Genomic DNA, 23,225 nt, shown 5'->3' with positions numbered 1-23,225 from the left:
TTAATAACACTACAATGTTAAGCGGGTTAAATTAGGGTTCCTCCATCTGATATAATAATATGCTTGAGTTAGGATTAACGGTGTAAGGCTGTATGAAGCCCCATGGGAAATACTTTGGCTACCTTGTTAAATAGCATATTTAATGGGTATGCCTTTAAAATAGTTGTTTTTTTTTTTGTCTCTTTTCACAATCTTTGATACAAAGATAAGAATTACTGAGCCTCTATGAACCTCAGTCTCCTCTTCTGAGAAAGTACCAATTCCTGTGCCTCCAGTTGAGAAGATCAAAGGAGCACAACCAGAGCGCTAAGTGCCCAGCAGGCAGTGAGTGTTCCAACTGCTCCACGCCCCCAAGATCTGGCAGGCCCCAGCCTCTTCCCCAAGGGCATTGCTGCATCGAGCAAAACCACCCCAGTGAGGAAGAGGTGGGACCAGCCTCTTTGCAAAGAGGGGCTGGGCCCCAGGCTGGCCTGAACGCTCTGGCCCTTCTCACTACCCGGACAACTGGTCCATCAAGGGTGGGTGTATCTCCCTCTATGAGCCCTGTGTCCTCTTACCACCTCAGCGATGTACGCCTTTGATGGGGGCCCCCTCTAGGATCCAAGCCCAGTGGCGGGGGGCATCGTGGGGAGTCAGGGAACCCAGACATCAGATGAGCATGGCTGGGAAGTCACTTCTCGCCAGCCACAAGGTACAAAGGCAAAGACGAGTACCTTTCTCTTGAGTGGCCTATTAACCTAAGTGAAGAAGCCCAGCGCGAGAGAGGTGGCGGGTCCACTTCCTTTGCTTGGAAATGCACGTGCTAAGATGCCTACCTCAGTAACAGTAGGACCTGTGGGGAAGGCCTGGGATAAACACCAATCTCAAAGATTAACCTTGGACTTCACACACCATGGCCACCACCTCCTTTCTCTCAGTGCCAACACTATATATAAACATGCCAAGTTCTTTAATTGATTTTATTTTTTACATAAAAAGTTCAGTAAAAATTGGATAAAGTAAAGTGATTTTAAGCAGTAAATCAATCTTATCAACATAGCACAAGGCTGGCCAAAACCACAAGGCAGCCTGCTTTGGAATATTTACATGATAACAAATTAAACCTTGCAGGAGAACTTAAACCATCCTTACAAAGTCTTCTGTGATCCTAGCACATAGAGGCTTAAAAGCAAAACAAAAAACAAAACCCAGGAAAAAACAAACAAATTATTTTCAATATATTCACATATACATTAAAATATAATACAGATGGTCAGGGTTGGGGTTGTGGGTGGGGATGCGCATGAGCCTGTGCGCTGACAGCACCGCCAAGGAGGAGACCCAGGTTGGAGTGGGGTCAGGCTGACCAGGTCTCAGAAGGGAAGGTCTCAAGGGCCTAACCCCTCGCCTCTGATGGCCTCTACCAACAGCTCACAACCAGGGACCACGTGTTGTAGATGGAGCTCAGTATTGTGGCTCTCAGTTGAAATCCGCAGGTCTGCAGTCCCCAGGGTGCTGTGTCCCCAGTAGCACACAGCCCTGATGGTGGGGTGGGGAGAGGGCCCACAGGACGTCGTCTCCCCAGGCTCTCCTACCAGCCTGCCCGGCCTCCCACCCTGGCCCCGCGGGTCACTCTAGCTCAGTGTCCTCTTTGGGTTTGTAAACGGCCCCAAACTTCTGCATGTACTTCTTAATGTACTCCTTGGTTTTGTGTTTCACATTCTCATTGCACTCCAGGTCCTCGGGGTTCTTACAGTACTTCAGCTCCTTGTTCATAACGCCATGAGTCAGCTGTCCAGGACACAGAGAGAGACCACAGGCCACCAATCAGAGTGGAAACGACTCAGGGGGGAGGCAGTCTTCTGCCCCGGAACCCTTCTCAGTGAATTAGATGCAGGGAGGTTGGGGCAGGCTGCTGCTGAGGTCACCACAAACAGGAGGCTCAGCTGTTAGAGAACCGCTACCCTCCAGGAGAGTCGCCTCCCTTCCCAAATCTTCCCCCTATGTTCCTGGGTCTCCAGCCTGAGCATGTGGCAAGGAAAACCTCCCCTTTTATGATGAAAGGGACCTTTTTAGAAGGTCTAGTTTGCTGAGAACGTTGTCAGACCACAAGCAGGGGAGAATACCTTGCGAGCTAGGTGTTTGAAGTCTTCGGTTGTGGTAATTCTTCCCACTTTGCAGTCAGGTTTCCGGTAAGGGTTCAGGCACTGGACGATGAACTGGGACATCTGCAGGCAGCGGGGAGAGAAGGCAAGAACGCTGTGCTGAGGGAATGTAGACAGGCAGCAGTAGAGCCAGCCCGCCCTTCCCTTTCCCTCACACGGGCCAGCTGGTAAGGATTAGAAGGAGGCTAGTACACCAGTGGGATAAGAGAAGGATCCGGGGCAGCCCCAAGAGGGACAGGGCTTCCCCAGATGGACTGGGCAGTGGAGGGATAGAAGAGCAGGACTCCACGCTGAACCTCATGGCAGCCCCAGGTTTCAGCTAAGAAGTCTCCTGTCCTTCTCATAAAGAGACTAGCTAAATTCTCTGGCTCCTGGAGGCAGGGCAGAGAGGGCCTTTCTGTGCTACCAGGAGGCTCAGTGACCCCAGGAATGCAGGTGTTTTGTTATTGAAGACTGCTTAGATTCTCTAAGTGTTGCACTTCATGGGATTTACACATCAGTGTAAAGCAGACGGATGGCTGCATATTAGAGCAACTGGTTGGAGACCGTCTGGGGTAAGACCCTGGTCAGTACACAACTTCCCACGTCCTCCTGAGCTGTCTCTGTAGTGTCTGTCCTAGCCTGTGGCTCTCAAGAGTGATCTAGGCGCAGGACCTCTGGAAGTATCTGGGGCACTAAGCCACAAATTTGACTCCAGGGGACAAAGGGAGCAAGGAGGTGAGTCGCTTCATCAGGGAGCACCATGAACAGGGTCTCCCCATCCCTGAAAATGAGCTTTCAGACACTCAAATGACAAGGCTGTATCACCAGGTTGGCACTAAATAAAACAGCTGCTAGCTGGCTGGGCTGAAATGCCAATCATTTTACACAACGACAGTGAAACACTAAGTTTTATCCTTGAGGAAGGCTTTTGATCAAAGGTGTTTCTGTGGTCTTCTGCTTCCATACTCTCTCCCTTCAATCCATTTCCCTGAGTACAACAGGGGATTTCATTATTCCCAGCTTAAAATCCTGCAGTGGTTCCCTGTAACTCAGTAGGAAGCAGCACAATATTGTTCAGTCTCATCTCCCCCCCCCCCACCCCACACCCTGAGCCACAGCCCCCAGAGGCCAGGAAAGGGATGCCACCCTCTGCCTGCATTGCATATGCGGTCAGTCCCAACCCCTGACTCAAGCGCCCTTCCTCACACCCCGAGCAGTGACCTCCGAGCCCCATCACTCTGCAGGTCTGCTTCCTCCAATGGACTATGAGCCCCTTCAATGAATGAAGACTGGAGTTTAGAATCTGGATGCCCCGCGGCAGGAAAGGTTAGTGTTCTGAGAACTGGAAACATATACTTCTAACAGCAGAAGAGGAGCTGCTTTCTCTCCATCACTAGAGGATTAGGCAGCCACCAAATGAGCCATCACAGAGATCGGGACTCTGAGCCAGAAGGCCTGAGTTCAAGTCTTCTGTCTAGAGTCTGTCTTCTCTGAACCTTAAGAGCTCCTCCACCAGCAGAAGAGGAATGACAATTCTGGTGCTCCTACCTTGAGTGCTGTTGTGGAGGGAAAATGATACAATGGACACCAAAGTGCTTATTATCCAACTGCGAAGGACCATACCCCGTGTCACCTAACGACAACTGCACAGCCCAGTCCCAGAAGTAAGAAGACCCAAAGGCAGGGTGCCCACTCTGGGCAAGAAGGAAGGGGCTCAAGTTTCAAGTTTTCCAAGCTAGGCGCCCACATCCCAGCCAGCCTTACCTCTTTTCTGAATACTTCTTTGCTTTTCTTAGCCAGCTCACTGGATGTGTCTGCTTCTGCTGTCTTAGGCTTTTTTGAGGTCTAGAAATGGTAAAGAAAACACCACAGTGCAAGGATGAGAGGTCAGGTCACTGATACCCCTAGACAGGATACCCGACTCTTGGTATTATTTATAGGATCTTAACGAGACGCACGGAGAAGGCAATGGCACCCCACTCCAGTACTCTTGCCTGGAAAATCCCACGGACGGAGGAGCCTGGTAGGCTGCGGTCCATGGGGTCGCGAAGAGTCGAGGACTCGACTGAGCGACTTCACTTTCACTTTTCACTTTCATGCATTGGAGAAGGAAATGGCAACCCACTCCAGTGTCTTGCCTGGAGAACCCCAGGGACGGGGGAGCCTGGTGGGCTGCCGTCTATGGGGTCGCACAGAGTCGGACACGACTGCAGTGACTTAGCAGCAGCAGCAAGGAGACACACCCTGGAGTCAGCCAAGCTGTTGTTACCACTCCCACTTCATGTCTAAATCCAGCCATCTGGCTCCAGCCTCACTTCTATAAAGCAAGTTCTAATTCTCTACCCTAACAGAAAGTCGATCTTGAGTACAGCTGGTGAACATTTGTTTCTGGGTCACCTCTGCAGAGGAATGTGCTCTGTGACTTGGACCCCTCAGGCCCCTGTTGTGAGCTGCAGCACCCCACACTGTGAAGTCAGCCCCAGGCCCCCCAACTCCACCTCTCTCATCTCTTGACATTCCAGGACTCTGGGACAAAGGCAGAATGCGCTTCCCACCTGATCGTGGTCCAAATACCACGTTCTGCATCCTAGTCTCCTAGACTGTAGGAGACAGTCTCAGCATGCAGGAGAGGCTCCTTCAAGGTTGGTAGCCTCAGTCCAGGAATGGAGACTGAAGAGGTATCAAGGTACTGGGGGCGGGAAGGGGAGGAGATGAGAGTCATCCAAGTCACTGACCAGATGACTAGATTCAAAGATAGAAGATATTCTGTCCTAAGATGCTGAAATGATGACACACTTAGGAATATTTTCCCTCCAGCACTGTGAGCAGGGAAGCTGCCAGTCCCCCCCCGCCCCCAATCAGGCACTGCAGAGAGGGAAGGGGCTGCCAGCCCCGGCATTCAGAGCATCCACTGGGCAAGGCCATCTCCCCACACTTTTGATCACTGCCAGTCATCAAGCCCCTTCCTAGAAGTGTACTTGTCCATGGAAAAGATTATGAGCATCCCCCTTCGAAAACAACTTGCTTCAGGTAGATGTAGGAGCTGCAGTTGGCATTACAGGTACTTCAGGTTTTTGCTGGCTGCTTAGAGCACAATATTTTCTAGTCCCAGCCTATCACCACCAGTTCTGATTCCTCTTTTTCCATCAACAGTATGAAAGTGCTGGTGGTGAAGGGACAGTTCAACCTCCTCTGCTCTGGACTGGCTCCACAGAAAGGTGGTGCGCCCCCTGGCCTCTGTAAATCAGCTTTCTCTGACTTGTTACAAACGCTTTGCATACTTTCCCCTTTTCTACTTTCTGTGGCTGTGGGACCAGGAAAGGGAGGGTAGGGTAGAAAGAACACTCAGATTCAACCTCTGGTTTCAGGAAACAAAAGGCAAATTTTCAAATGTTTTGCTTTGAGATTTTGTGGTTATTTTTTTCTAGCAGTAGAAAGTACAGGTGTGCTCCACAGTAAGACCTCACGTAGCAAGGGAAAAACTACACCCTGAGTAAGCCAAGGTAATTTCATCACACCCTCAGCTATTCTCTTGTGGATCTCAAAAATGAGTAGCAACAGCAATAAGTACAGAAAAACCCCTCAAGGTATGACAACTACCTGAAGGCTCTGGGTCCTATAAAGGAGGCCAGGCTCTCAGTGAGGGCACTGTGCAAACAGGCACGCCCTGCTTCCCTCTGAATGGGGTATGTGTTCAGAAAGCAAAATAATTCCAGTGCATTTCTAATTTAATCTGACTTGGTGAGGCTGCAGGGCTTTAAAACCAGTTACTGAACACAATCCCCTGAGCTCTATCTAGGAGCCTGGTCCAGAAGAAGTTGAGCCATCAGAAACACTGCATGTGATTCAACCTAAATTCTGCAACACACAAACCTGTACAGGCCAATTCAAAGGTTAAGAAAGAAACATCCTTGAAAATAACTAAAAAACTCAGTATATTGTTTCGAAGTTCCTACCACCTTTGGTAACAAAAAGAGCAAAATAACTTCAGTTTGATTCTAGACCAGGCACTATATACCAACGCCTCAGTTTGTCAAAAAGAGGCATGGGGGGAGGAGGGTAGGAAGTGGGGGAACAGGAACAAATTGTTTCCACAGCACTTTCAACAAACAGGGACTGTTCCTGGCCTTTTTCATATCCACTTGTGCGCTTAGCCCTCTGATGCCTTTGTATGAATCTTCAACATCTCCATTCTGAGTTCCTCACTTTGCCTAAACTATTACAATACTCCTCAATCTGGGTTCCACTGCTACCAATCTCATTTTTTCAAACGAACTGTTTCACTCAAGGGACACACTTGGTTGCCGGACTCACTGCTTTAAAAGCATTCACGGGCTTTTAATCATACAATAATCACATTGGGAGGACACCAAGATCTTAGACCATTTAAATCTGACATACTTTCCCATATTTTTGTCTGGTTCATTACCCCATATGCACCCAAACTCTCACCATAATCAAATTACTTTTATTGTTCTGTCTCTCTATATATATGCTCTGTCTTTACTGACTTTATACTTTGCAAAAACTACTTTGTTTGCCCAGAATCCTCTTTCCTGCTTAGCTTAGCTATAGGTCAACTCATGTTTTCTATGACATATCACTGGTGCATTTTCTCAGACCATTAATGCATTCCCATAGCATTCTGTACATTCTTCAACTACAGCAATTATCCCATTGTATTTCTGGTTTATAGATGTGGCTCTTTTCTTAGACTGAACTTCATGAAGACTAGTACTCAGATTTATTTTTCCTTCTATGTGTAACACCTCACACAATGCTTATGAATTAGTGAAATTTACAATATTATAGTCTTCACTTCCAAGGGCTTTAAAAATCGAAATGAAGACCCTAAAGATGGGGGGGGTGGGGAACAGAAGGAATAAACACATACCCCACAGGCATCCTTCTGTCTGAGATGCTAGCTGGGTGAATACAGTAGGACAATAACAATCCAAATAAGTTCCTGGTTATCTAAGTCAGACTAGGTCCTGATGATAGAGATTATGGTCTTGAAAGAAATCCAAAGCCTTTGACTTGTGCAGGAGATGCGGGTTTGATCCCTGGGTCAGGAAGATTCCCTTGAAGAAGGAAATGGCAACCCACTCCAGTATTCTTGCCTGGGAAATCCCATGGACAGAGGAGCCTGGTGGGCTGCAGCCCAAGGGGTCACAGAGTCAGACACGACTGAGCACACATGCACCTGCCTCTATAAAGACTCTCCCACGGAAACTTAACACACTACTGTAGACATGTACAATGACGCAGCAACTCGAGAAAACAGTGACAGGTTCTTAAAAAGTTAGACGGACATATTAACAGATTGTCTAACTGATCCAGCAATTCCACTCCTAGGCATCTACCCAAGAGAAATGAATATGTATGTCCAAAGACTGGTACACCATTGTTCATAGACCATTATTCATAACAGTCAAAGAGTGCAAACAACCCAAACGTCCACCAGTTAGTTGGTGAATGGATAAATAAAATGTGGCACATCTAATACAATGGGATATCAGTCAATGCTGAAAAGAAAGCTACCAAACCATGAAAGAGCATGGAAGAACCTTAAATGTATACTGCTAAGTGAATGAAGTGAATCTGAAAAGGCTACAAAGTCCAAATATATGACATTCTATAAAAGGCAAAACTGGAGAACAGTAAAAAGCTCAGAGGTTGTCGTGGATGGGGATGGCGGATGGGGAGGGAGGACACGATGAACAGGGGAGCACAGAGGACTTTCAACACAGTGAGACTACGCTGTACACTGTAACGGTGGACACATGCCTTTATACGTTTGTCCAAACCCACAGAAGTACCAAGAACCCTAAGGCAAACTACAGACTGAGTGATAATGATGTACCAATGTAGATTCACTGACTGCAATGAACGCACCACACCCTGGCAGGCTGTTATGGTGGAGGATGCTGTGCATGTGTGGTGACAGGAGATGTACGGAAATTCTGTACTCTTAGTTCAATGCCGACAGGAACCTAAAACTACTCTGAAAAATAAAATCTACCAAGAAGAAAAGTGTTACGATAAGGACCTTTTCAAACAAATAGAAACAAGAGAACTCATCACCACTAGACCTGAAATACTCAAAATATTAAAGGAAATTCTTCAGACTAAAGGAATGCTAACTATAACACTGAACAAAGAAAAACATATCCCCCAAAGTGAATAAAATATAAAATGAGGTATGGATTTGTTTTCACTCTCACTCCAATTCCTTCCCTACTTTCCTCCCCTGACCTAACTAGTTAAGTGCCTCTTATTTTCAAAATTAAATACTATTCAAATCTTAGAACACAGATATATTATCTTTGATTTCATTCAAGACACCACCTCCTTGGAGACGGTGAGTCCTGTTCCAAGTGAAAAAGGATAAAAATTGTTAATTCAATTGCTGAGAGCCACACTGATTTACATGACCTCCTAATTCAACTGGAAGCTAGGAGCATCCCCTCCTGCGTAACAAGCACAACTGTCTCTAAATATTATCAAAAGTCCCCTGAGCAGCACAACTGCTCCTAGTTGAGAACCCCTGCATTAAAAAGTTATCAGTATTTATCTCCAGAGACGGAATATGACGAAAGGGGAGCAATAAAAAGAAATTAAGGGTTTTTTTTGTTCTACCATACCATACTTCTGTACTGTGTGGATCTCCTACCACCTCCAAGCATGTTTCATATGCATTATTCTCCAGAACAATAAGGAAAACAGAATTCCAAGATAACGTGGCTAATGGTGCTAAAAAATGACAAGACAAAGACTCCCAAATGACCAGGAAACAAGTAAGCCACACTCACCTTCATGGGATTTTCATCATATGTTGGGGTTCCCAAGTCCATCTCAGCTTCATGTTCAAGGCTGGCATCATCTCCTGGGCTTTCCCAAGTAGGAGGATCCCACTGAGTCTGCCTAGAAGAAGGTTAAGAACAGCCATGCTATCATGGCCAGAAAACAGAGGACTCTGGCATAGGTATCTCTGCTCATATACTCATAAAAATACAACATGCAATGAAACACAGAGTAAGTCAGCTCCATGAGAGGGACAGTCTTCCCAACAGCAATAACTCTATCCCAGAGACATGTTATTTAAGGCCACTGTATTTCTGTAGCCAACACTGTGGCAACGTTTACTAGGTATCAGAGACAACAGTAAAACAAAATATTCTGTCTGGCTCTCATCTGGCTCTTAATGTCCTACAGACAGGATTCAGCAAAGGCTAAGGAAAGTACATGCAGTAGGCGCCTGCCTATGCCACCCCTTTGCAGGTGAAGAGATCAATCATGACTGTACCTAGATGTACTTGGAGCAAAAGAAAATAAATCACAGCACCCTCCTCACAATCCTTGATCATGTCAGAAAACTCTTTCCTGCTTTAGGTGTCTTCTTGTTTGTATTATTAATAAATAGTTTTGCTCCTCTGGTTTGATGCCTGACAGCATGGAAAAGATGTGATGAACAGGTTAAAAACTTGTGCCCTCTGCTAAAAATAGTCTCAACTGACTACAAAAGAAAAAGGAAAAAAAAAAAAGAGTTCAACCATGTTAACTCTTTGCATGTTTTTTTCTTTTTCTTTGGCTGCACTGCAAAGCTTACAGGGATTTTAGTTCCCCAACCAGGGATTGAACCTGGGCTGCTGGCCCAGAGTCCTAACCACTGGATTGCCAGGAAATTACCTCATTGCGTGTTTATGGTTGTTTTGAAGGTAAGCAGGCAAAAGTGGCTTTGTTTTTGTTTTTTTTTAAAAAGCTAGATCTGTGAAGTAACAAGTAGAAGTAAGGAAACTCATAATCAGGAGTCAGAAGTCAGCTGTCACAAGAAATGCTGTTAAGGGGAATCACTTAAAATGTCAAAAGCCTCCAAGAAGCTAGCAAATTACCTGACAGGTCTGCCTGTAATTACAGTCTTGTGCTTTCCTACCACAGCAATTTTTAGTCAGCAACATTAAAAGCATTTGATGTAAATCAGTTCTGTAGATGATTATGAAAATATCTCTAGTCAACAGAATTAATTTTAAAAAATGGGCTCAAGATTTCTATTGTAATCAAAGAACCACATGCAGTTGTGGGTTTTATTATGGGAATTAAACAGAGAGGGAGGTATTATGCTCTTAGATGCTAGCTAAAGAAAACCTAGAAGAAAAGCTAGAAAAGTGCAGACATAAATAAGAGATATAATTTTTCCCCCCTGGAAAAAAGTGATAAAAAGTTTGCTTTGGTATTGAAAAAAAAAACAAAGTTCTGGTAAAATTTGCAGACACTGGTTTTTAAAGTCACAACACTTTCAGTCAGCAGTATAACAAGGGCTTGTTTTATAAAGATATTTTTACAGGAGTAATGAAGACCTAAGTAGAAAGGGAGAATACTTGACTGTATGAAATTTTTCATTTCCTTCTGTCACAAGACGTTACCAACAAGAACTTGCAATATTCTTGGATTAAGAGATCTAACGATGCTGACAGAAAATGGTAGATGCCCCAAACAAGCAATTCACAAAAGATAAAAATGGTCAATAATCTAATGAAGACTTTCCATCTCAAAAATAAAAGAACTGAAAATGAAAGTAAGATTTTTCATCTACTATCTTACATGAGTTAAAGAACCTACATGAAGAAAAAGGTACCTTTGTATATACATTTTGTGGGAGTCGAAATTGGTATGATTTTTTTTCTTTAAATGGTAAGCTGACAATACATGTTAATTTAAAATGTGTATCACTTTTGACCAAATATTTTGCCTCTAAGAATCTGCCTAAAGAAGGTAGTAAAATTATTATTAGCGTCTGTAAGGATGTCTAGGTTTAGAGCTATATATAAAATAGTGAAAATCCATCCATCGGAATGGGTTAAATAAAATTTGGTATAGTCATACAGAAGAGCAGGGGTTAGGGAAACTTCTTCCATAAAGCCTTGTGGACCAAGTGATCTCTGTCACAACTAGTCTACTGTGACTGGAGGATGAAAGCAGCCGTAAACAATTCCTAAATAAATTGCTGTGGCTGTGTTCCAAAATAACTTTATTTGCCAAAACAAGTAGCCCATGGGCTGGGCATAGTCTACAGACCCCTGCAACAAATCAGCAAGTATTAAAAAATAATGTAGTTTTATATTAATTGATAAGGGAAGTTCTATAAATAGACTGGTAAATAAAGCAGATGACAAAACATGCACCCCAACAACTCACATTATATACCAATGTATACAGAACACATATATATTCACATAAAGCTATCTGCCTAAAATATATTTTTAAATTCTAAGAATAAATCAGGTTTTTTATATACAGCAGGTGTCAAACTATGACTCATAAACCAAATTAAGTTTACTCAGAACAAAGACAGGCCCATTCATTTATGCACTGTTTACGGATGCTTACGCAACAACAGAAAAATTCAACAGTTGTGACGAAGACTGTTAGGCACGTAAAGCCTAAAATACTTATTCTCAGGCCTTTTACAGGAAAGGTCTGCCTATGACCCGAGAAATCTACTATGCTAGATGAAGTCATTACCATTTTTTAAAAAAAATTCCTTAATTTTCTTCAAAAGAGTCTTACAGATTAAAAACACCAGAATGTAACTAAAAAGGACAGAAGTCTAACATATGTTCTAACATTTATGATGTGTTTCTGGAAAGCCAGCAGCCCTCAAGCACAGTTAACAGCTAGTAACAAGTCTATAAACATAAAACTCCCCTTGTGGAGGCAGCTTCTTTGACCAGCTGAAAGCTGACTTGGGAATGCCCAGCAGCTTTTCTTACCTGGTGATCACATGGTAGTAGTAAATCTTTCCTTCTGGGTCTCGGGCTGTCTTCCAGTTGGGAGGTAAGACAATGGTTTTTGGTTTGGGAGGAGATGGGGGTGGTAAATCCAGGAGATTATTTGTCACAACCATTTCAGGCTAAAAAGAAAGACACATCACAAGGTCTTGATCAGTTGATCAGTGATGTTTCTTTTTTTTTTTTTTTCCTTTCACTTTTTAGCTACACCACACGGCTTGTAGGATCTTAGTTCCCCAACCAGGGATCAAACCTGCACCCCCTGCAGTGGAAAAATGGAGCCTTAACCACTGGACTGCCAGGGAAGTCCCAGTGACATTTCTTTTAATTTGGCTGAAAAGGACAAAAGTAGTCACCTTAAGCAGTATGTTTCAATAAAAACACTACATATACTTCTTAAAAAAAAAAAAAAAGACAGAAGGGTACAATCTGGGAAATGATCAGAGATGGTTTACATGAAGAACTTTTAGTAATCTATCAGAAAATTTAGAGCAGGCTCCAAGTTCACTATCCAATGCATCATATTTAAAAATATTCAGCAGCTCATTATCTAGAACAATATTTTTTTGACCTTAAAAAAACCAATATTAAATGGCATATAACTAACTCCAGGGTACTGATTAGCTGAATGGACTTAGTACATAAACAAATGTGATGGAATGTTAACATTTATCCATTATTTATTTTCTGTTTGAAATCTCATATTTACATTTTAAAAATATAGAAATGGGTGACCAGGTTGCTGGGGCTTTTTTTCCCCAGTTTAATTTAAATTTTTTTTTCTAAACAAATAGCTTTTAAAAATTTAATGCTACATTATGAAAAAACATAAAAACTTCAGGTTCCTCTGTCCATGAGATTCCCCAAGGCAAGAATACTAGAGTGGGTTGCCATGCCCTCCTCCAGGGGATCTTCCCAACCCAGGGATCGAACCTGTGGTGTCTCCTGCGTCTTCTCCATTGCAGGAGGATTTCTTTACCGCAGAGCCACCCAGAAGCCCCAAAACTTTATAATCACTGTTACAAGCTGAATTCTGCCTCTCTCAAATTCATATGAAGCCCCAACCCCCAATGTGACTGTATCTGGAGACAGGGCCCTTTAATAGGTAATTAAAGTTAAAAGAGGTCCTAAGAATGGGGCCCTAAGCCAACAGGCAGCCAATGACAGTTTTACCAACTGAAACATTCCTTACTGGCTGTAAGGGCTGGGGCTGCCCTGGTGCGACTATTGTAGTCACGGCTGCGGCTGGCTGGACCACCACTCCTTGTGGGTGAGCTGTGAACATCTGTTGTCCCTGGATGTACTGAAGACTTGGCTGGGCATAACTCTAAAAGATAAAATGAAGAAATTCACAATTCATACATTTCTAGCTCTAATAAAGCAGTATCTGACTTCAAGTTGACATAGATCTTGATTGGAAGAAACATCCATTAACTTTTTTAAACTTTCAATGTGAGTATTTTACTACAAATTTGTAAAACAATCTTTTGTAAAAAGCTAAGAAAATTGACAGCCAAAAACCAATAATGCCCATTCTCTTACCAGCTGTATTTAGCACTGTAACATTAATTCTAAGCCAAACATGAATTGAAAACCACACACAAACAAAACTAAGTATAAGAACGTCCAGTGCAGTCATATTTATAATTATGAAAAAGAACTTTCAATTTAAACAACTACTCCAGGAAAATGGATAAACAATAACCTTACAAGCAAATGTGGTATTATACAGCCATCAAAACACATACACAGAAAAACACAGAGTAATTTGGAAAAATGGTTAAGAATCATGTTACAGAGAAAAACATGATAAAAAAACTTCCAAATTCAAAATACTTAAAATATATAAACATGTGGTAAAAGAGATCATAAAAAATGAAAGCGGTTAATACAGTTTAGGTTTTCAGAATCAAAGCAGGACACTTTAAAAAGGGAGGAAAAAAAAAAGGGAGAAAAAAAGCAGGATACTTTGTCATCGTCTTCTGAGCAAAATTTCGGTACACACACACATACACACAAATCTAACAGAAGTAAAAATTACTTCTTTTACTTCAATACTAAGTAATGTATACAGGAAACATCTCAAGGAGTCTCTGCCATCACAGCAACTCACCTTTAAGGGGTGATGAGGAATGATGGGAGGGACATAGGAATGTGACAAAGATGATGCCTTAAAACAGTCTTCTTTTTTAGAAAAGTTTAAAATGTATTGGTTTTACAAAAAGTTTTTAAAAACTTGATTAAGTACCATAAAAATACACTCCCAGAAGTCACCGTCCCTCCCCCCCTCACCCCTCCTCGATCCCTCTGGGGGAAACCAGCTGGGATACTGTCAGCAGCTAACACTGTGAGCGAGCTTGAAAGTAAACGTTCCATCCTCCGTCTAGCCTTCAGATCAGTACGGCCCTGCTTAAGAGCTTGACTGTAATTCTATCCAGGACTCTGAGCCAGAACCATCCAGCAAAAGGGCTTCTGAATTCCTGACCCGCAGGAACTATGAGATAATAACTTATTGTCTTAAGCTGTTAAATAACTTGTGACAAAACAGATAATTAGTATATTCAGAATTAGCAACCTAAAAGTGCTCAAAGGCAGGACACCCATCTTCATCAGATTTAACATCCCATAAACAGACAGTAAAACAGAAAAGAGGGTTTCCAAAATTAGTTACCTGCACAATCGGTGGAGTTGTCTGTGAATAGGGTGACGTCACACCATAGACAGCTGGACAAGCCTGTCCTTGGTAATATATGGTTGCTTGAGACTGTGCAGGCGAGTACTGCTGCTGCACGCTCACGGATGGTTGGTTTGAATCCCAAACACTGTAATTCTGTCCTTGGACTGGGCCCGGGGCGGGCACTGGCAGGACAGTGACGCTGGAGTCTTGGTGCACCACACCGTCACTCTGGGCCACGTACTGGGAGCTGGAAACTTCCACAGGGGCTGCCACATGTGGCACCACTGGGACAGGCGGGGGCGCAGCGAGGGGCTCTGTAGAGTGTCCCACCAAGGGCTGGGGGTGGTCATAAGCGGCAGGAGAGCACACAGGGTCCATGCTGGGCGTGGGGAGCAGCACCTTCCCAGCATTCGGATTGCTGGGGTCCACGTAGGCCTGCATGGGATAACCTGGTGGGTAGCCGGCAAAGGGGTGATGAGGGGCGCTGTAGCCAAGAGAGTCATAGGGCAGTGGAGATGTCATTCCCAGGTTCTGCATCTGCTGCTGTTGTTTCTGAGCCTCCCGCTGAGCGACCTCTTGCTCAAACAACTTCCGACGCTCCTCTGTAGAAAGTTTATTGCGATCTTTAATTCGTACTTTCTTTTTAGAAGTTGGTGTATCATATCTAGAAAGAAAACAATAAAGCACCACAAGAAGTTTTTCCCTAAATCAGAGACATAACCAAAGCACTAGTAAATGTTACATCACTCAATGCTAAACCATTAACCACACCAACTACAATTTGGCACTGGCTAAAAATCATACCAAAAAACCCCCACAATAAATATGAGTAGAAATCAATTACCAAGATAAAAAATGCTTTCATTCTATGATTTGCACTGAAGGTATCACTAGCACAGTAAGATGAACAAGGCATAAGAATTAGAAAGGAAAACCAAAACAAATTCATATGATATAGACTGTTGACAAGGACAAAAAAGGAGAGGGTGGGGCATAATGGGCAAAAAAAATTCTACACTCTTTAAATTAATAAGAATTTTATATGCTTAACAAACATGATCAACATATGCAATGGTCAATTGCATATCTGAACACTAAAACCAAACTGAATATGTAACAAAAGGTATGTTTCTCAGAAATAAATACACCAAAAGATATGTATTTTTTAATTTTCCTGAGGAAAACTATAAACAATTAAAAACATTAATGAAAACCTTTACCTTTACTAAAAATATTAAAGAATACCTAACTAGACAGAGGATATGCAAATACTCAAAGCAGATTCTAAGGAAGAATAAAATGTGAGAAAAAGACAGGGACATCCCAGAAGATCAAGTAAGGATTTGTCCTACTTGCTATCAAGACTTAGGAGCCTAGACACAGATCCTCCTATATGTGAAGACCTGTTGGGAGGGAGGCAGTACTGCAGATCAGTGGGAAAAAGAGGAGCTTTCAGAAGTAAATGATAATGAGGCAACTGGGCATTCACTAAGACAAAAATGAAACCAGGTCCCTACAGTAAAATATATAAAAAAATTAATTCCCAATGGATTAAGGACTTAAATCGCATTAAAAAAAAAAAGTACACACACACACACACACACACACACAGAATCACCTTAAAAGTAGGGAAGAATTTCTTAAAATATTGTAAACATTAACTATAAAAGAAACATACAATACTATGATATATTCAATAACATCATAATTAACACATCCTGAATATTTAAATACACCTAAGTATTTAAATCAAACCTAAGTCATAAACTAGGGAAATATACTTGCAGAATTATATTTAGAATATAGAAAAAGAACCCCTAGAGCTTAAAAAGACAAAATTTAATGAACAACACATAATAAAAAAAATTCTGACAACTGCATTACATAACTACTGCATCTCAATTTTTTTTTAAGTATATTTAATTTAAAAAGACCTTCTTGTGAACAAATGTTTTCTAGTTCCCAGGAGGTGATCATGTGGCCTGTTTTTCTACCAGCATGACAAAGACAGCCTCTGCCACAGGGATCAAACATTTGGAACAAGTATGGCACAACAGTCACTAGAAAACAAAAGTTCTGACTTGGGAAGAATTACCATTATTTTTGAAAGGTTATCTCCCATCAACCGATACACCCCCTTAAAGAACAAATCTTTGACTCCTCAAATAGCACTTAAATGTTATGAAGTCAAACACTCGAATAACAAAAATCTATTAGTCTTTACAATATTATTACTGTCAAAAGAGACTATATCTCAATATTTATGAATACATTTATTACAAAAGCCCATGTTGTCCCCAATCAGAAGTGTGTTGCTTGGGTTCTCAAAAAATGAGTTGCTCGAGACAAAGAATAACTCACAGAGGCCACTTACCGGTCATCTGGCCTTTTGGTTCCCCGCTCATAGGCAGAAGAAGGTGGAGAGAGGGAGCCCCTTCGTTTCCTTTTCTCTTTAATTTGAGTTTGTTTGTCTGGGTCTCTCTCTCTTGACCTGTTAGGAGTCTTTGGGGCAACTGTTTGATCTCTGAAGCCTACAGCATCCCTTCCTCGTTCGGTTACTAAGGGAAAAGGGTTTTAAAAAAATTTACTTGAAGACTTTTCTCCACATGATAGTGTATCAACTATATAATAAAATTTCTATCCAACAAATGGATCTATGGACTCTCCTTCACATACCCAGTCCTGAAGTTGGACGAGACACAAGGTCTTGTATGCCTGTGTGCTTTACTCCCTAAAAGACACTTCCATGAATGCCCTTTTCTACCTTCTTCCTCCAAAGTCTCAGTTCAAGCTTTCATCATTTCTAACAAGTTCTGTGGAACACCTACATGCAAGATGTTCCAGATACCTTTAATAAGGCTTTTCAATTCAAAATGCAAAAGCCTTCCACTGCCCTTATAATGCTGCATATTTACAATTTGTAGAAGAACAGCCTGGCATGCTAAAGCATGACAACCTCAATAGAAAAGTCTCTTATAAAAAATAAAATGGCAGTAACTCAGGAAGTTATCAAAGCCAAAGAGCTACATCTCAAAAAAAGCAAATGCCAGTTTCCTACTCAAAGATGGAAGCTAACCCTCTTCACTCAGTCTCTTTACCCAGAATGGTTCTCACCCAATTCCACTGCCACTGCTCCAAAAGCAGCCCTAAGCACTACTCGGAAGTATTATTATCTAGTTTCACTTTGATCTCCCAATGACCATTTCCTCCTTCAAATCCAGGTTCCTTTCCCTTGTGTTAATTTCCTTAAAATGTGCCTATTTCTTCACTATATATGTGTAAAATAAGAAAAGGAATCATACCAGTAGCATATATTTTGACTCTGCACCTTTGAAAATGTGAAGCAGAGAAATCATCTTATGTATAGAAGCTGATTTCCTCATATTTTAAAATGAGGAAAAAGCTAGACTACATATTTCCCAAAGTACTTCACAATCCTTCCGAGTGTTAAAAGTTCTGAGCTTTTAAGCTGCTTGACACTGAGTGGTGGCATGGGAAATCAACGGCTCCTCTGATGGTAAAGAACATGCCTTCAATCAGGAGACCCGGGTGCAGTCCCTGGGTCAGGAAGATCCCTGGAGAATGGAATGGCAAACCACTCCACTATTCTTGCCTGGAAAATTCCATGCACAGAGGAGACTGGTAGGCTACAGTCCATGGGGTTGCAAAGTCAGACATGACTGAGCGACTAACACTTTCACTTCGCTTTTTTCATGCACAAAATATCTCTGAATACCTACTTGTGCTCTCCTTTTCAGTTTGACTTTTCTTCGGAATTCGATATACCTCCTGCAAAAACACAAACAAAAAGAAGGGTTATTAGTGAAGAGTGGAAGTGATAACTGCGTTATTTCACACTGGCAACAAAGAAACGGGGAGGAATAGTCTGGTATTTAATTATTCTTCAAAAATTTACTTATATTTGGCTTTAAATAAGAATAGATCCTGGTCCCTTAAAAAATATATATAACACAAATACATATTTCTTTTTAAACATCTACCAGGCTTGTATGACCTCATTAGCCAAGCAGCAGATTAAGTAACTAGGGCATTATTTCTGGCAGGAATACACCTCCTGAAAAGTCTTAATTTCCATAAGATTGTCTGCATATAAAATGAAGTCATCTATAGTTTCTTTTCTGAGTATTCATATGAACATTTTGAACATCTCACTTGCCATTGCTACTTACAGAAATAAAAGGTTAGTAATAACAGCTTCACATCTCAGAAAAATAACATGTGTAAAGATAATTCCTGATTTTCAGCGTATTTTCCTACAAATACAGAATCAATTTGACTAATAGCTAAATGTAATTTACTCTTACACTGCTGCTGTTATTTTTAAAAAGAAAAGTTTTAGATCATTGTGGCTCTTCAAATACCATCTCTATTAAGATTGTTCTTGATAAATATAAACTAAGTCTTGAGGTAATTTTTCTTGCTGTATGAATCTAAAGCCTAGAAATGAATCTGTTTCCTGAAAATCTCTCACTGTTTTAAGTCCATCAAGCAGCTCTTGGACACATTCTTCCTTATCCAGTCACCTGGTTGAGAGGGCAAACAGCACAGCCACACATTCTCAATAGTACATCATATAAAACCCTTGCTTTAGAGTTTTTTTTTTTTAAAATACTGACCACATACAATATGACCTGGTAATCCCATTTTTCAAGGAACTGTACTCCAAGGAAAATCTTTCTACGTGATTTTTGGTTCTAGCAACATCTGTGGAAAATGAAAATAACCCATATAACACACAACTGAGGAAAGGTCAAGATGTAATATTCAGCTGCCATTAAAAATGCCAAATGGGGACTATACACATACATGGCAATCTATATGAATATAGATTTTTAAAAGAGCCCTTCAATAATACTCCATGCATGCTGATAAATTATCTAATATAAAGATGATGACATTATTAAATGTGCACTTATCCTGTGTGCCAGGTGTCATGCCAAGCATTTCAAATGCATAATCTTATTTAAGTTTCAAAACAACTCTCATAGGTTGTTATCTCCATTTTACAAGTGAGAAAACTTACTTAAAAGGTTTAGCAACTGATGCTATCAGAGCACTTTTGCTCTGACTCCAGAGCACATCTGTCCAGATGACAAAGTGGCATTATTCTGGAAAGGAGTGCTATTTTGTGGATTTATGCACAAATGTAGTAAAAATCCACCATCCACCTAGCCTTTCCTATGTAGGATTTCCACTAGAGCTGCAATTCTCAATTCTGGGGGCACGCTTAGATCACTCCAGGAAACTTATAGATGTACTATCCCAAACAAACTGAACCTAAAATTCTGGGAATGAGTCCCAGGCATCTGTATTTTTTAGAAGCTCCCCAGATGATTCTGAAGTCCAGAGAAGGTTAACAACCACTGAACTACTGGCTTCTCTTAATAGCACTCACTCATTTCTTCCTCATAAGGGAGAATCTGACAAAAGAACTATGTTTACGTCCTCAGTTCAGCGCCATCTGGGCTCTTTCTCCTCTTGGACTGAGTCTGCCTATAAAGAGGACTCTCTACACTGTACACAATGTATAGGGAAGACTATGCATTCCAACCTATCCCCCTTCCTTGACTAAATTACCTACTGCCAACAGGTCAATGAGTGAGTCTAAACTGGGATGTTTTCTTCCAACAGTCTCAAAAAGTACGCATGGGAAGTTTGTTGGCAAAGCACTCCAGCAAATTTTTTTTTTTAAAACACATTTCAAATGAACGCACAGAACAGACTGTAGAAAAAGGATTAAAATTACAAAACAATACTTTGTAAGATTACTTTTTCTGGAAAGTATAAAAATTTAGCACTGATTAGACTGTTCTTTAGCTAAACAAGACTTTGAGAACAAAATGCTTTACAATGAGAGTATAATTAAATTTTACCTTTTATTATATAGATATCAGATTATATATTCTGTAATAACAGATTTTTTTTTTACAACTAAGACTAGATTATTTTTCCCTGTTATCAAGTACAGACAGAATTGTGTATTATGAATCAAACAAATCTTTTTTCCTAAATGATGACAAGACCAAGAACAAAAAAGAAAAGACTCTGAGCAAGGTGCCATTTTTATTGATGGAAGGGCACACAAAAAGAAAATGTGAAAGCAAAGTTATGAGATATGGAGATTAGAAGTTAAAAGTGACAACTTCAAGTAAAAGGAATTCTAGGAAAGAAGGAACTATTTTGAGAAATAATGGTGATTTTTTTCAGAATTAAAGAAATATAAAATACTTTTGACTAAAAAGGCAAAGAACATCAAATAAAGCTGGGCAAGATTGAAGGCAGGAAAAGGGAATGACAGAGGATGAGACAGTTGGATGGCATCACCAACTCAATGGACATGAGTTTGAGCAAACTCCAGGAGATGGTGAAGGATACAGAAGCCCGGCGTGCTGCAGTCCATGGGGTCGCAAAGAGCCGGACACGACCGAGCGACTGAACAGCAACAAATCAAATGGGCAACAAAAAGATTATGACTTAGCAAGTCTGCATATGGGTTTATCGCTGCCTTCTCCCCCCAGTCTCATTCTGGCTCATATTAAGACAGGTAGAAAACTGCATCCATACAATGGAGCATTATTCAGCCGTAAAGTGGAATTAGCTACTGACACATGCTACAATGTGGATAAGGTCTGAAAACACTACGCTAGGTAAAAGCACTCAGACAAAAAGCCACATATTTCATAATTCTATCTATCCTCTTTATCCAGAGATTGTGTATCTGCAAATTCACCAGCTCACTAACATTTATTTGTAATTCCGAAATCATTATGTTGAAAGAAAACTTCAACAACTCTTCCCCCCAAAAGATGAGTCAATTGGTGACATTTTTGTTATACTTTTTCCAAATAATTAACTGATAACATGATGCAACACTCTTACTCAAGAGTACATCAGAATCGTTTCAATACTTTCTCTGAAAATGCTTCTCATGTACTAGTATCCTTGTGTATTTCTTTTCCAACTTCTTCAATATTATTTTTACTGACTTCACCGCAAAGTCTGACCTGCAGCTTGGTTCCTTTAGTATCCCTTCAACCCTAGCTAAGAATGGCTTTTCACATTTTTAAAGGGAGAGAGAAAGAGGGAGAGAAAAAGAAAAGGGAAAGGGAAGAAAAATCCCTTTAAATTTAATCATGGATCACAGGTTGATCTCTGCAGCATTAAGGAAAAAAAGATACTTGAACAAAACACTAAGACGGTCATTTGTATGATTTAAGAACAGCTTCCCTGGTGGCTCAGATGGTAAAGAATCTGCCTGCAATGCAGGAGACTCGGGTTCAATCGCTGGGTCAGGAAGATCCCCTGAGAAGGGAATGGCTACCCACTCCAGTATTCCTGCCTGAAGAATTCCATGGACAGAGGAGCCTGGTGGGCTACAGTCCACGGGGTCACAAGGAGTTGGACACAACTAAGTGACTAACACTTTCACTTTGGGAATTATTAGCTACAAAAACAGAAACAGATTGAAGGAAATCTGAAAAGTATTCAGCAAAGGTATATAACGTGAGTTGTCCAGGAAGGCTATAGCAATCACTATTTTTGGATCAGAAAAAGGAGTGGAAAGAATATAGGATTGCAATCAGAAGACCTGAATTAATTTTCAACTGTTGCTTAAAGTTAAATTACAACCTCATGGGCGTGTTTCTTTCCATTTTACAGTTGATAAAAATACCACCATTTACTTTACAGGGCTGGAAAGATCACATGACACTCAGTCTAGTATCTTCTGACCACCTATCAAATAAAATATATACTATGGATTCAAGAAGCAGTGTGGTACCATGGAAAAAGAAGGACCTTCATCATTCAAATATTTATGAAGTGCCAAATTACATACTACACTCTCTCAGTGCTCTGGGGAGACTCGAGTGACCACGACAGACACAGTCTCTGCCTCTGCACAATGTACAGTTATGAAATGTTATCTGCTGTGACTGGAAAGGATGTTATGAGAGCATAAAGAAAAGGCAGAATACTCTTATCTTCGAGAAAAAGGAATGACTTTCAGGGGAAAGGATGAAATTTAAGTGAGCAGAGGCGTCTAAATAAAAGTCTTCTCAGAAATGAATCAAAGAGAGTGTGTGTGTGTACGTGTATGAACATCAGTAGTACTGTCCCACTGGAAGATCAGAAACGCTTGAGGTGTGAATGTATAAATAAATAAGGACCAGATTACACCATGGTATGCAAGCTTTGTTAAGAAAAATGGACTTAACTTTAACAATGTAATGAGGAACCATTTAAAAGTTTTCAATACAACTTTGACATGAATGCAGGTATATTTCCAAAATGATCGCTCTGGAGACTGAATGTAGCACAGACTAGAGGGGCACAGAGGGTCATCCACTATTCTTAAGTGGTAACATTACTACAACTGTTACTACAGAGACATCATGATAAAAGGAACTCTTACTACAAGGATTAAAGAACAGTCTCTGCCCTTGATCTCATGGTCCTGTGAGGAGAAACAGGCATCTAAGCAAGTAATTTTAGAAACCTGGTAAGTCTGCTACCACTGTATACAAATACAGAAAAAGGAAGGCTGGATTAGAAAATCACCATTTGTTAAAAACCATAGTTGCATGAGATTCAGGCCAAGTCAATGGGTGGGTA

General features: G+C 41.2%; 1 protein-coding gene across 3 annotated transcripts in view; it reads right to left on the bottom strand.

Annotated features, from left to right (window-relative positions):
- Window positions 1–945: 945 nt before the first annotated feature.
- SETD2 (SET domain containing 2, histone lysine methyltransferase) overlaps window positions 946–23,225 on the bottom strand; it is a 75,720-nt gene continuing 53,440 nt past the window's right edge. For all 3 annotated transcript variants that reach the window (XM_043886041.1, XM_043886042.1, XM_043886043.1), the window contains exons 13-21: window positions 18,332–18,380; window positions 16,966–17,149; window positions 14,586–15,255; window positions 13,107–13,241; window positions 11,897–12,036; window positions 8,939–9,050; window positions 3,891–3,971; window positions 2,106–2,207; window positions 946–1,770 (exon numbers count right to left, since the gene is read on the bottom strand). In XM_043886041.1, the coding sequence (XP_043741976.1) occupies window positions 1,609–1,770; window positions 2,106–2,207; window positions 3,891–3,971; window positions 8,939–9,050; window positions 11,897–12,036; window positions 13,107–13,241; window positions 14,586–15,255; window positions 16,966–17,149; window positions 18,332–18,380 (1,635 nt within the window). In that variant the 3' untranslated portion in view covers window positions 946–1,608. The remainder of the gene's footprint in view (window positions 1,771–2,105; window positions 2,208–3,890; window positions 3,972–8,938; window positions 9,051–11,896; window positions 12,037–13,106; window positions 13,242–14,585; window positions 15,256–16,965; window positions 17,150–18,331; window positions 18,381–23,225) is intronic.

This window comes from Cervus elaphus, chromosome 24 (genome assembly GCF_910594005.1).
Source record: "Cervus elaphus chromosome 24, mCerEla1.1, whole genome shotgun sequence".
NCBI lineage: Eukaryota > Metazoa > Chordata > Mammalia > Artiodactyla > Cervidae > Cervus > Cervus elaphus.
The sequence above is the reverse complement of the archived record's forward strand: the minus strand, read 5'-3'. Positions and strand labels throughout refer to the sequence as shown.